The sequence below is a fragment of the Schistocerca americana genome, chromosome 3 (genome assembly GCF_021461395.2).
Source record: "Schistocerca americana isolate TAMUIC-IGC-003095 chromosome 3, iqSchAmer2.1, whole genome shotgun sequence".
NCBI classification, from domain to species: domain Eukaryota; kingdom Metazoa; phylum Arthropoda; class Insecta; order Orthoptera; family Acrididae; genus Schistocerca; species Schistocerca americana.
The window spans coordinates 401,788,153-401,802,279 of record NC_060121.1 but is presented as its reverse complement, the minus strand read 5'-3'; the positions used below and the strand labels follow the sequence as shown (position 1 = coordinate 401,802,279).

At 41.2% G+C, this 14,127-nt stretch overlaps 1 protein-coding gene across 2 annotated transcripts in view; it reads left to right on the top strand.

Annotated features, from left to right (window-relative positions):
* The window catches only part of LOC124605855, a 118,798-nt gene extending 105,197 nt beyond the window's left edge, over positions 1-13,601 (top strand). For both annotated transcript variants that reach the window (XM_047137790.1, XM_047137789.1), the window contains exon 3: positions 13,426-13,601. In XM_047137790.1, the coding sequence (XP_046993746.1) occupies positions 13,426-13,440 (15 nt within the window). In that variant the 3' untranslated portion in view covers positions 13,441-13,601. The remainder of the gene's footprint in view (positions 1-13,425) is intronic.
* Positions 13,602-14,127: the final 526 nt, after the last annotated feature.

The window sequence follows — 14,127 nt, the reverse complement described above, 5'->3', positions numbered from 1 at the left end:
TTACTTCTGCCAGTATCTCGTCTCCTACCTTCCAAACTTTACATAAGCACTCCTGCGAACCTTGCAAAACTAGCACTCCTGAAAGAAAGGATATAGCGGAGACATGGCTGTGAGTACCGGGCGTGAGTCGTGCTTCGGTAGCTCAGATGGTAGAGCACTTGCCCGCGAAAGGCAAAGGTCCCGAGTTCGAGTCTCGGTCGGGCACACAGTTTTAATCTGCCAGGAAGTTTCATATCAGCGCACACTCCGCTGCAGAATGAAAATCTCATTCTGGGAACATCCGCCAGGCTGTGGCTAAGCCATGTCTTCGCTATATCCTTCCTTTCAGGAGTGCTAGTTCTGCAAGGTTCGCAGGAGGGCTTCTGTAAAGTTTGGAAGGTTGGAGACGAGATACTGGCAGAAGTAAAGCTGTGAGTACCGGGAGTGAGTCGTGCTTCGGTAGCTCAGATGGTAGAGCACTTGCCCGCGAAAGGCAAAGATGCCGAGTTCGAGTCTCGGTCGGCCACACAGTTTTAATCTGCCAGGAAGTTTCATGTCAGCGCACACTCCACTGCAGAGTAAAAATCTCATTCTAGAAACATCCCCCAGGCTGTGGCTAAGCCATTTCTCTGCCATATCCTTTCTTTCAGGAGTGCTAGTTGTGCAAGGTTCGCAGGTGAGCCTCTGTTAAGTTTGGAAGGTAGGAGACGAGATACTGACAGAAGTAAATCTGTGAGTACCGGGCGTGAGTCGTGCTTCGGTAGCTCAGATGGTAGAGCACTTGCCCGCGAAAGACAAAGGTCCCGAGTTCGAGTCTCGATCGGGCACACAGTTTTAATCTGCCAGGAAGTTTCATATCAGCGCACACTCCACTGCAGAGTGAAAATCTCATTCTGGAAACATCCCCCAGGCTGTGGCTAAGCCATTTCTCTGCTATATACTTTCTTTCAGGAGTGCTAGTTGTGCAAGGTTCGCAGGAGAGCTTCTGTTAAGTTTGGAAGGTAGGAGACGAGATACTGGAAGAAGTAAAGCTGTGACTACCGGGCGTGGGTCGTGCTTCGGTAGCTCAGATGGTAGAGCACTTGCCCGCGAAAGGCAAAGGTGCCGAGTTCGAGTCTCGGTCGGCCACACAGTTTTAATGTGCCAGGAAGTTTCATATCAGCGCACACTCCACTGCAGAGTGAAAATCTCATTCTGGAAACATCCCCCAGGCTGTGGCTAAGCCATTTCTCTGCTATGTCCTTTCTTTCAGGAGTGCTAGTTCTGCAAGGTTCGCAGGAGAGCTTCTGTAAAGTTTGGAAGGTAGGAGACGAGATACTGGCAGAAGTAAAGCTGTGAGTACCGGGCGTGAGTCGTGCTTCGGTAGCTCAGATGGCAGAGCACTTGCCCGCGAAAGGCAGAGGTCCCGAGTTCGAGTCCTGGTCGGGCACACAGTTTTAATCTGCCAGGAAGTTTCATATCAGCGCACACTCCACTGCATAGTGAATATCTCATTCTGGAACCGGGGAGTTCTTGACTCGCAGCCCTGGCATTAGACCTTACTCCTTGTGGCTTTTTCTTGTGAGGCTTCCTCAAGAACAAAAATAAACATCAGCACGTCACTTATTGTGCTTCAGTTAAGGGATAACTTTGAGCGAGAGATTCATGCTGCACCGCATGACATGTTAGAGAGAGTGGTGACAAACTTCGCGCAGAGGGTCTGTGAGTGTCCTGAAAAAGAGGGCTTATACTTAAAGGGCATTGTCTTTCAGAAGTAATCAGTTACCGTAAAAAAATGGCTGTAAGCACTATGGGATTTAACAACTGAGGTCATCAGTCCCCTAGGCTTAGAAATAGTTAAACTTGACCTAAGGACATCACACATATCCATGCCCAAGGCAGGATTCGAACCTACTACTAGAGCAACAGTGCAGTTCCTGACTAAAGCGCCTAGAAACGCTCGGCGACAGTGGCTGGCAGTTACTGTCAAAATCAACATACAAGATGAGACAGTTATTCTTTGTATATCTTTTGAAATAAAATAAATTGCTTTACCTTAAAATGTCATTGTGTTCTATAAATTCAGAAGCCATCAGAGAGTGCTGACTCACATTGTATTTTTGTTGTCATTCATTTATATTATCAGTTCCCATCCTTTATAATCTTTTACATCTTGTAACATTTTGACTTGTCTGCTTCTTCTTTAATTCTTAATTATCTTTGGAGTGTGATTTCATCCTACACTGGATATTTATTATTAGTATACTTTTATTGTTTGTTGTGCAGGTATTTTAAAGCTATTTTTTGATTAATCTTAGCAGCTAAATAGTTCTGGTTTGTTCGGTTGCAATTTTTGCGCTTTTAGTGAACCATTTTGTATCACGTTGTAACGCTACCGCCCTGCTCGGACGTACGTTGTCTCTATAAAGCCTGTACTGTAATACGTTCACGGGCTTCACTTTATAAACAAGGATTTTAGTACATAAGTTGACCGCGTGTACCTAATAGAAGCAAGATCGGACTTGTACTCAGTCAATAACTACAGTGATGTATCAAGCAAAAGCAAAGTATAATCACTCTTTCGCATGGACAAGAAGTACACACACTAGATGCTACCTATAATTAATAATTCGGTCGCCAGCCTACTTAGGCAATGAGTGAGTTTTCCTTGTACAAGTGGGTGCATGTACAAGCGTAGTAACACGTAGTAATGATGCGTTATATGGCAAAGTTTGGAACCAGAAAGATCCACTGAACTAAAGTTTTCTCTTTTTGTACTAATTTGGACGAGCTAAATTTACACAACACCACACAGCAATGATTACTACGAACTGCTTTTTGTCTGTTGAGCAGACTGAAATCGGGCATAGATTGCCCTAGCATCGACAATCTTGAAAGTACACACATAATATCATTGTTAATGATGGAAAAACATTAATACACAATAGAATTAATATAGACTTAGCTTTACTGGTCAAATCTGATCAACACATTTCAAGGTTTGAAAGAATGGACAAGAGAAGGAAGGGGGGGGGGGGGACACCTGAAACTGTTATGGTCGTTATACTGAAACTATTAAGTACTGAACGCAAATTTACACTCAAATTTAGCAATCTATGGATAACTACTCTTTTGTCTTACTTCTGAATAATTTAACTGTCATTATTTCTGTCTCAAATTAATTAAATAACATCGCTAACTCAATTCAAAAAACTCTCTTCCAATTTAGTCACGCTTTTGTTCTTTACCAACATTTGCAATAACACACAGCACTTTAAAGTTCTTTATAGCATAGATTAATCTGCTGATAATTTTCGTTAACACTAACATTAAACTTTCAGTTCAGGATACTCGGGTTGCACAATACGAGGTAAGGATCCTGTCTAGGTCAGTGATCAGGATAAGTCATGGCTGAAGCAATTCTGGTAAAAGTCACGTTATTATTGAACAGTTAGAAACATTTTCGACACTGGTCCACACAGATACACTTCTAAAGATGAAATAAAAGTTTGACCTGTGCAAGTCGGTGCGGCGGATGGCGGGCAGCGAGATAGCGGGCAGCACGGCACACATGCAAGCACGGCTAAGGCTCTCACTGCAGCGGCACTTTCCTTCTTCTTAGCGTCGTTATCTTTCCAACTTTGTGCCTCAGACTATAGCCATGCCAAGTAGTCGTCGGAATCGGTTCATCCGAGGCTCAATGGAATCCACTTTTCCTGGGTAGCCTCCTCGGTACAGTACGTGCACTTCCGACTGTTGCTCGCCTCCGACTGTAATACTGTGCCCGTTGTGCCGAACCGCGCCAGTGTGCGTTTTCCCGCCTCGCCTGCCTCCACCTATTCCCGCTCCCCTACAGGTAGGGTATTCACCACAGGTTTTCTACTACACATATCCTAATGCATTACCTACGTATGGACCAAGTGTATAAATTACAATTTTCACATCTTACAATAGTTTTAACATTAAATACACTTCCTTTTGATTACCACATTATTTGAAATCTAACATAAATAATAATATTCATTTCAAAAGTTACTCACAGTCTCTTTAACATAACGATACGAACCGAAAAAAAAGTTCAAAACATTACTTACATTAATTTATCTAAATTCATAAAGAAAAAAAATTATTATATGTACAGTTGTCGTTACACATGCCCCTGTTTCCAGAAAGTTATCTTAAGTCCAAATTTAATGGGAACACTAAATCTTACAATTATACAGTGGTTCCGAATCTTTACTTCATTGTCCAAAAAGATTTACACTACATATTTCCTTTTACTCACTGTATGTAGGTTTACACTTTTTTAACACATCAAGAATAATTACTTGTCATTTACTCAAGTGCCTTTTGCACAGTCCAACTTCCCATCATAACATCACTAAAATAGCAATTTAATCATTTTTTCTAAATTTCTCAAAGAAATAATTTAAAATTCTGAAATACAAACATTTAACTACAAAAACAATTGCATATTTTGTATACACTATAAGATAATTTGTCGCTGCTTGCTTTGAATAGCAGTCCATTTTCTTACTTACTAAACAAAACACACACACATATATTCAGAAAATTAACTACACATATTTGCGGCCTATTATGCGGATTTGGGCAGTCCTTTTCACTTTATATTGTCACATCTCCTGGATCACATTTACAATTTTCCATCGCCTATATATCTGCCCTCATTGGTATTTGGCAGTCCTTCATATTATGGTTCATACACTGCCCATTTTCATTTTTGACAGTCCCATCTTTTATCTGGCTGATAGCATTTATCCTTTCTTTTCAGTCCTTTTCTCCATACATTTTTACAGTTACAGTACAATTGGTAATCTGAAACTTACATAACCACATTAGCACACTTTCAAGGGTATACAGACATTTACAAAGATTAGATACATTTAGAATAACTTGGGTTCAGCATAAGATACAGCACATTTACTCGTTCCTAGGAACATACAGTTTCAGGTCCACAATATTTCTTACACCTAAAGGTCTTTTGGATTTTGGGTAGATCAGGTAGTAAGCATTGTCATGTGGAATATTCTGTATTATATATGGTCCATTATAAATATATTTAAATTTTGAAATTTCCTGGTTTAGTTCACTAGACTTTTGGTTGGTTTTTAAAAGAACATAATCTCCAATTTTAAATTTTGAAACTTTTAAATTTTTATTGTGTCTTTTAGATCTAGATTCAGCTTTTTGCTTTGCCCTTTTTATCACCAATTCTTTCTTTTGATCCCATCCCAAACTTGTACAAGGTGGAAACTCTGGTTTTTCTTCAATTAAACTTTTACTACTTCTGCCTAACAAAATTTCTTCCGGTGGAAATCCTGTAGTTTCATGATGTAATGTTTTCATGACATTCTCAAAATCCGATATAAACCTGCCCCAGGCTCTAAATCATGCCCCTTCCTCTTTTTTCCGCAACGCACCTTGGTCGACTGTGACATCGTCCCAAGATACGTTCCTGACCTGTGAACCATTTATATCTGGCGGATTTTTCGGTTTCTGGAGTCCAAAGTCTTTGCTTACTTGAACTCTTTGCAAAATAAACACTGACTCGTCCGGTGGCTCTTTCTTTCTTTGTTCAGTCTCAACATCTGGGTTTTGTTTTGAAACTTCGTCATCATTAGTTACAATATCCCAATTAACTGCATCCCCTTTATTTTCACTGATTTTCTCATACCCTCTTTCAGTAAAAGTATATTCATTTTCCTTTACACCTGAAAATTCATCTTCACTAGAATCACCACTACTCTCTTCCTCAACATCAGATTCACTTAAGTACGCTACTTTTGCACAATAGGGAGAGTTAGTACATTCATTTTCGTCTGTATTTGTGTATCTTTCATCATCCGAACTATCGTCGGAATCCGACCATTCCAGATCGCTTTCAGGTTCTAACATAAAAGCTTTTCTGAGACAGGCACTAAATTCTTCCTCTGTATTGTCGTCAGGCTTGGATTTTAATTCAATCTCCTCTTTTGGTAAAACGGCCTCATCATCAGCTTTATTTACATCTACTGTGACTTCATATTTAGTGTAATCCTCGTGGACTTTAATTACTTTCAGGTCATCATCTACCCCTTCTCCACGGTGCCTCTCGGTAGCAGCTTGTACTATTGGCGGACTGTTAGCAGAAGTTATTTCTTCGTCAATGCTGAGGATTTCATCCTCCAAATCCTTCCTATCATTAACCTTCCTCCTATTGGCAGCACGCGTACTTTGCGCGGCGCTATTTATTCTCCCCTCTTCAAATTTGGGCCACGTCACTTTATGGACGTCCCTACTATCTCTCTTTCCACCAACTAATTTCTTCGCCTCATACTCCCTTTTAAAGTCCTCCCAGTCACATTGCTTTAGGCCCTTGTACAGATCATCGATCTGCACACGCCAATCAGTTACTTTTGCTAATTCATCCTCGCCTTTTATCTCATTGCAAACACTGCTAACCGCACCTCTTTGTGTATTCACAGTTTCATTTATTGTTTCCTTTGCCACGGAATTATCACTCGTAAAACTTTCCTTAGCTCTTACGGCTACGTTCGTACCTACTGCTGCCTTATTGCTAGCGGCTTCTTTCCGAACAGATGTTCTGCTAGGCTGGGCCGTTGCCCTCTGATGCTCCACTCGCCTGTTAACATGTAGCGCTCTGTGCTGCAGAGATGACTCATTCTGGCTCGCACCTGACGCTTGTTTCGCCACAACACGTCGCGGCGTTCCATGACTGTCCCTATCCTGTCTCATTACATTACGGTCGGTCCGATATCTTTTCTTAAATCGGGGCCTGTATGTGTTGTCCGCTTCCGTTTGGCCCGCAACGTTCGCGGTAATTAGTTTCCTGCGTCGTTATTATTTTGCGCGGTATACTCTCGACCGCGACCTGGATAATTTCCTCTGCCTCTTCCTCTGCCTCTTCCTCTCTGTATTACATTGACGCGAAATCCATCGCCGTCATTTCGTTCGTCATTGTGTCGGTTACTACGGTTACCAAAATTTTGATAATTGGCACGACTTTCGCGCCAATGATCTTCGTCTTCGACTCTTTCGAGAAATGCTTGGAAGCTGCGATGATTGCTTCCTACATACCTCTTTGAATCTTCTGGAAGCTTTTTATATAACTCCCAGATAATTTCTGAATCTGATCTTCGGCCTCTTAAATGCGTCAATTTCCGGTACCAATGCTCGCAGAAATCTTTCAAAGAATTCCTGCCCCTGTCATCATGCTGTTTGGCCATGATGAACTCCCGCCATAAATGGTCCTGCTTTTGTTCAGACCAATATTCTTCCGTAAATTTCTGCCTAAATTCTTCGAACGTCATTCGTTCGGTATTTAAATTTATTCCCCAGCGCTTAGCATCACCCGCTAAGGCGCTAATTACTACATTTATCTTTTCCTGATCGGACAAGTGCTCAGGAAATACTCTCTCGCAATTTTTGATAAAAGCTAACGGATGCCACCCGTTATGTTTCTTGGCTGGATCGAAGCGTTCCTCGCCTTCTAACAGCTTCGTAATTGGTGTGCCATTACAGACAACACCAGGCCTATCTTTAATTTTGCTCTCCAGATCGAAAATTCTGCCTTGAATTTTCGTAGTATTTTGTTCACAATTTTGAACACATCCGGATACTTTTTTACTTAAATCCCTTTCAGTGTCTAAAACTACCCTTTTCAATTGTGATATCCCATGTTGACATTCGTTTACGATCTCAGTTTTGAGATCGAAAACTTTTTCGTCTACCTTAGTTTCAACCAGAGGTTCTACTTTCTCTTGGATGTTGAGAATTTCAACATCGAATCTACTATTAATGTTTCCAATTTCCTCCTGCATAGTATCCATATTTTTGTTAATGGAAACAATTTCAAGTTTCAGTGTATTTACCACAGAACTTAAATTACCCACTTTTTGTTCTACCTGTTCTATTTGTTTACTAATTTTAATTCCCTGTCCTTCGACCTGTGCTTTAATTTGATCCACCTGTATTTTGAGCTGCTGATCAACATGTGTTTTAAGCTGATCAACATGTGTTTGAAGCTGATCATTCTGTGTTTTGAGCTGCTGATCAACATGCGTTTGAAGCTGATCATTCTGTGTTTTGATCTACTCACTCTGTCCTGAAATTTGTTTGGTTAATTGTTCAAATAAATCGTTTATGCTTAAAATTTTCACATTGTTTTGTTCTACGGAATCGGTGTATTCCGATCCTACTTCAAAAGTTTCTTTCAGTTCTTCCTTTATCTGTGGAGAATCAAACATGTCAGTGGATTCATTCACATAACCACTATCATCTACAAAGTCACCTTCCACTTCCTGTTTTATTCCTTGCTGTGTCCGAGGCGATCTCAACCTTTCAATCTGTTCATTGACCTGTTCGTGGTATTGTATGTACGCCAATTGTCTTCCGCTAACGCCATCTGTTATCTGGCCGCGTAAACTCCGGCTACTGCCAGCCGCATTCTCCATTTCGCTCGGCGCACCTACCCCGTCTACGTTTCTGTCCATACTAAATGCCAACTGCACCACAATATTATACTTGACTCACACTGCAGTTTATTTTACTGACTTTTATTGCAATTCGTGCCACTGAACATCCACTGTTCGATCTTTACATTAATTTGTAACTGACAACAACTGGATGTCCTGTCACCGGGAAGCCACTTGTAACGCTACCGCCCTGCTCGGACGTACGTTATCTCTATAAAGCCTGTACTGTAATAAGTTCACGGGCTTCACTTTATAAACAAGGATTTTAGTACATAAGTTGACCGCGTGTACCTAATAGAAGCAAGATCGGACTTGTACTCAGTCAATAACTACAGTGATGTATCAAGCAAAAGCAAAGTATAATCACTCTTTCGCATGGACAAGAAGTACACACAGTAGATGCTACCTATAATTAATAATTCGGTCGCCAGCCTACTTAGGCAATGAGTGAGTTTTTCCTTGTACAAGTGGGTGCATGTACAAGCGTAGTAACACGTAGTAATGATGCGTTATATGGCAAAGTTTGGAACCAGAAAGATCCACTGAACTAAAGTTTTCTCTTTTTGTACTAATTTGGACGAGCTAAATTTACACAACACCACACAGCAATGATTACTACGAACTGCATTTTGTCTGTTGAGCAGACTGAAATCGGGCATAGATTGCCCTAGCATCGACAATCTTGAAAGTACACACACAATATCACTATTAATGATGGAAAAACATTAATACACAATAGGATTAATATAGACTTAGCTTTACTGGTCAAATCTGATCAACACATTTCAAGGTTTGAAAGAATGGACAAGAGAAGGAAGGGGGGGGGGGGGGGGACACCTGAAACTGTTATGGTCGTTATACTGAAACTATTAAGTACTGAACGCAAATTTACACTCAAATTTAGCAATCTATGGATAACTACTCTTTTGTCTTACTTCTGAATAATTTAACTGTCATTATTTCTGTCTCAAATTAATTAAATAACATCGCTAACTCAATTCAAAAAACTCTCTTCCAATTTAGTCATGCTTTTGTTCTTTACCAACATTTGCAATAACACACAGCACTTTAAAGTTCTTTATAGCATAGATTAATCTGCTGATAATTTTCGTTAACACTAACATTAAACTTTCAGTTCAGGATACTCGGGTTGCACAATACGAGGTAAGGATCCTGTCTAGGTCAGTGATCAGGATAAGTCATGGCTGAAGCAATTCTGGTAAAAGTCACGTTATTATTGAACAGTTAGAAACATTTTCGACACTGGTCCACACAGATACACTTCTAAAGATGAAATAAAAGTTTGACCTGTGCAAGTCGGTGCGGCGGATGGCGGGCAGCGAGATAGCGGGCAGCACGGCACACATGCAAGCACGGCTAAGGCTCTCACTGCAGCGGCACTTTCCTTCTTCTTAGCGTCGTTATCTTTCCAACTTTGTGCCTCAGAATATAGCCATGCCAAGTAGTCGTCGGAATCGGTTCATCCGAGGCTCAATGGAATCCACTTTTCCTGGGTAGCCTCCTCGGTACAGTACGTGCACTTCCGACTGTTGCTCGCCTCCGACTGTAATACTGTGCCCGTTGTGCCGAACCGCGCCAGTGTGCGTTTTCCCGCCTCGCCTGCCTCCACCTATTCCCGCTCCCCTACAGGTAGGGTATTCACCACAGGTTTTCTACTACACATATCCTAATGCATTACCTACGTATGGACCAAGTGTATAAATTACAATTTTCACATCTTACAATAGTTTTAACATTAAATACACTTCCTTTTGATTACCACATTATTTGAAATCTAACATAAATAATAATATTCATTTCAAAAGTTACTCACAGTCTCTTTAACATAACGATACGAACCGAAAAAAAAGTTCAAAACATTACTTACATTAATTTATCTAAATTCACGAAGGAAAAAAATTTATTATATGTACAGTTGTCGTTACAACGTGAATAGTCATTAGTGAGATTCGTCTTCCGAGATAAAAATAACTCGTAATTAATAAAATTAATAGCACAACTTTCCTTAGGTCCACTGTTGTATCTGTGTACTATGGCACTTTTTTATTATGTTTGTCATGTAGATAAGAAAAAATGTTACCTTTATTTTGCAAAGGGCGTGTAGCTTGTTGTGAACCAAATATTTTCCTGTTCACATCAAGCATAATCAGTGGTCTCTAAATAAAATAAAATAATTCATTTATCAATATCTTGCTATGACACATGTAGTTTTGTCCAACTGTTTACAAACATAAAGCTCCAATTTATCATTGAAGTCTCTTTTTCCTATTTTTTCCATGTGTCAGTTGGTTCTCCTGTAGGTACTAGATGCACATACTCCAGTAGGCGTTGATAATACACTCCTGGAAATTGAAATAAGAACACCGTGAATTCATTGTCCCAGGAAGGGGAAACTTTATTGACACATTCCTGGGGTCAGATACATCACATGATCACACTGACAGAACCACAGGCACATAGACACAGGCAACAGAGCATGCACAATGTCGGCACTAGTACAGTGTATATCCACCTTTCGCAGCAATGCAGGCTGCTATTCTCCCACGGAGACGATCGTAGAGATGCTGGATGTAGTCCTGTGGAACGGCTTGCCATGCCATTTCCACCTGGCGCCTCAGTTGGACCAGCGTTCGTGCTGGACGTGCAGACCGCGTGAGACGACGCTTCATCCAGTCCCAAACATGCTCAATGGGGGACAGATCCGGAGATCTTGCTGGCCAGGGTAGTTGACTTACACCTTCTAGAGCACGTTGGGTGGCACGGGATACATGCGGACGTGCATTGTCCTGTTGGAACAGCAAGTTCCCTTGCCGGTCTAGGAATGGTAGAACGATGGGTTCGATGACGGTTTGGATGTACCGTGCACTATTCAGTGTCCCCTCGACGATCACCAGTGGTGTACGGCCAGTGTAGGAGATCGCTCCCCACACCATGATGCCGGGTGTTGGCCCTGTGTGCCTCGGTCGTATGCAGTCCTGATTGTGGCGCTCACCTGCACGGCGCCAAACACGCATACGACCATCATTGGCACCAAGGCAGAAGCGACTCTCATCGCTGAAGACGACACGTCTCCATTCGTCCCTCCATTCACGCCTGTCGCGACACCACTGGAGGCGGGCTGCACGATGTTGGGGCGTGAGCGGAAGACGGCCTAACGGTGTGCGGGACCGTAGCCCAGCTTCATGGAGACGGTTGCGAATGGTCCTCGCCGATACCCCAGGAGCAACAGTGTCCCTAATTTGCTGGGAAGTGGCGGTGCGGTCCCCTACGGCACTGCGTAGGATCCTACGGTCTTGGCGTGCATCCGTGCGTCGCTGCGGTCCGGTCCCAGGTCGACGGGCACGTGCACCTTCCCCCGACCACTGGCGACAACATCGATGTACTGTGGAGACCTCACGCCCCACGTGTTGAGCAATTCGGCGGTACGTCCACCCGGCCTCCCGCAAGCCCACTATATGCCCTCGCTCAAAGTCCGTCAACTGCACATACGGTTCACGTCCACGCTGTCGCAGCATGCTACCAGTGTTAAAGACTGCGATGGAGCTCCGTATGCCACGGCAAACTGGCTGACACTGACGACGGCGGTGCACAAATGCTGCGCAGCTACCGCCATTCGACGGCCAACACCGCGGTTCCTGGTGTGTCCGCTGTGCCGTGCGTGTGATCATTGCTTGTACAGCCCTCTCGCAGTGTCCGGAGCAAGTATGGTGGGTCTGACACACCGGTGTCAACGTGTTCTTTTTTCCATTTCCAGGAGTGTATATCACAATTATGTATTGCTCCTTACATAACATTTCTAGCAGCATGCTTCCCAAGACCATGATCACTTTGTCAGGTTGACTAGCGGATCATGGAAGTTGTACAGGGTGAGTGTTAGAGTGGGTAAAACAGACGGTGCGTAGTGTGGTAGTGGGGACACCCTACACCACCATACAGTGTAAGAAATATACAGAGTAATGATATTTAGTTTTATTTCACTTGATGAAATTAGTGCAGAGCATGCAGTCCCACCTTTACTACAAACTAGGATTTCACAGAACAAACTTATCATAATCGCAAATAAAACATTGACAGTATCACACCACAAATGTAACAGTAGTAATAATAGTGTATGAAGTCTACTCAGTTATTGAAGTCCAAGAAAGAGACAGGCATAAATAAAATGCTTCACCTGTGAGAATTATTATTTGGGAAATGTCCGCTGAAAAATTGGGACAGTAAGTTGAAATAAGATAAAACCTGTGATCAAATTGAAGGAAAGACATTACTGATGTAATAGGAAATAGCTGATTGGGTGTTTTAAAATTAAATTTTGAAGTTTGTCCCTTTATATGAGGCCGAACATTGTTTCAAAGCAAGATTTCTACTACTAGAAAGTATTTATAAGAAACACCAGTATGATGAAGTGGAAAATAAAACGTTTTATTTTTTATGAGTTTTTGGCGCTGGACTTTATACTGGACTGGAGGATGGCGCTTGATACTACCTTCCGCTATTGGTTCCTTATAACTAACATACATCACACATTGATGGCGGCACATCACATATCTGCGAAATCATTACGCTACACTCAAAAATACATATACTGTTAAACTTAACAAGTTGTAAATCAAAGTGAGTAGTGCTGCAGTACTTTCCGAAATCCAAAAAGCACATAAAATACATTATTGTTATCAAGACAGGGCTTACCTTCATGGAACTTGTTTTGTTTTTATACCTGTTACTTTCATTATCCCAAATGACATATTTACGATTTTTGATGGTGCGAAAACCACGCTTTAAAGTAACCAATTAGCTGGTAGTGAAATATATGTTGTAACCCTTTTGGATAGAACCGGAAAAGTTTCACATCTTGATTAATATGTGTTTAGTATTGTTGACAGTAGTGGAATTATACTAGTTACTATACAATGTCTCAACATGAATTAATTTATGGTTTTACCTTTCACAGGGTACAAGACCGTGAAGAAGAGTTAATGACGCACACCTGTTCTATACCTGATGAGGTCCATCTTGGTACTATGTCTACACACTGTCTCACCACTTACCAATATGTGCACAAAGAAAAAAGTAGAAAATAAAGTTTTTCGTATTATGCTGTCAAAACATTAAATGATATTTTAAGTATGTTCTCTGTTTGTTTCATTAACGGGGATGGTGAAATAAGAAGAAGTAAATTTAAATTTAGTGAAAGTCACTGTTTAGCCATATCAACAGGATATAAACTTAATTTATTATTCACAATGGTTATTACTGAATGTGTAGTGATATTAGACTACATACAGTGATAACGATGAGATTTGGTAGAGTAACATCGAAATATCACGATGATACTAATAATAGATTTGAGTTTTATTTTTTCTATGCTAGTTTTTGTGGGATCTTTTCCAGACACTGAGTAATTTAGGTGGATGTAAAGATCCAAAAAACAAGACACCAATTGAGTACGGAACCAAATATGAAAAAATATTTCCAGTCTGCCTGGACTCGTTAGACAGCTCACATTAACCGAGATACCTATTAAAATGTTATGTAACAAATACGCTAATTATTTTAACGAAATTAATTATTTAAATGATATCATGATGATCACAAGTACCAGAATTGCAGTGTCAGTACCTCTAAATTTGAAATACCTACATCTACAACTACA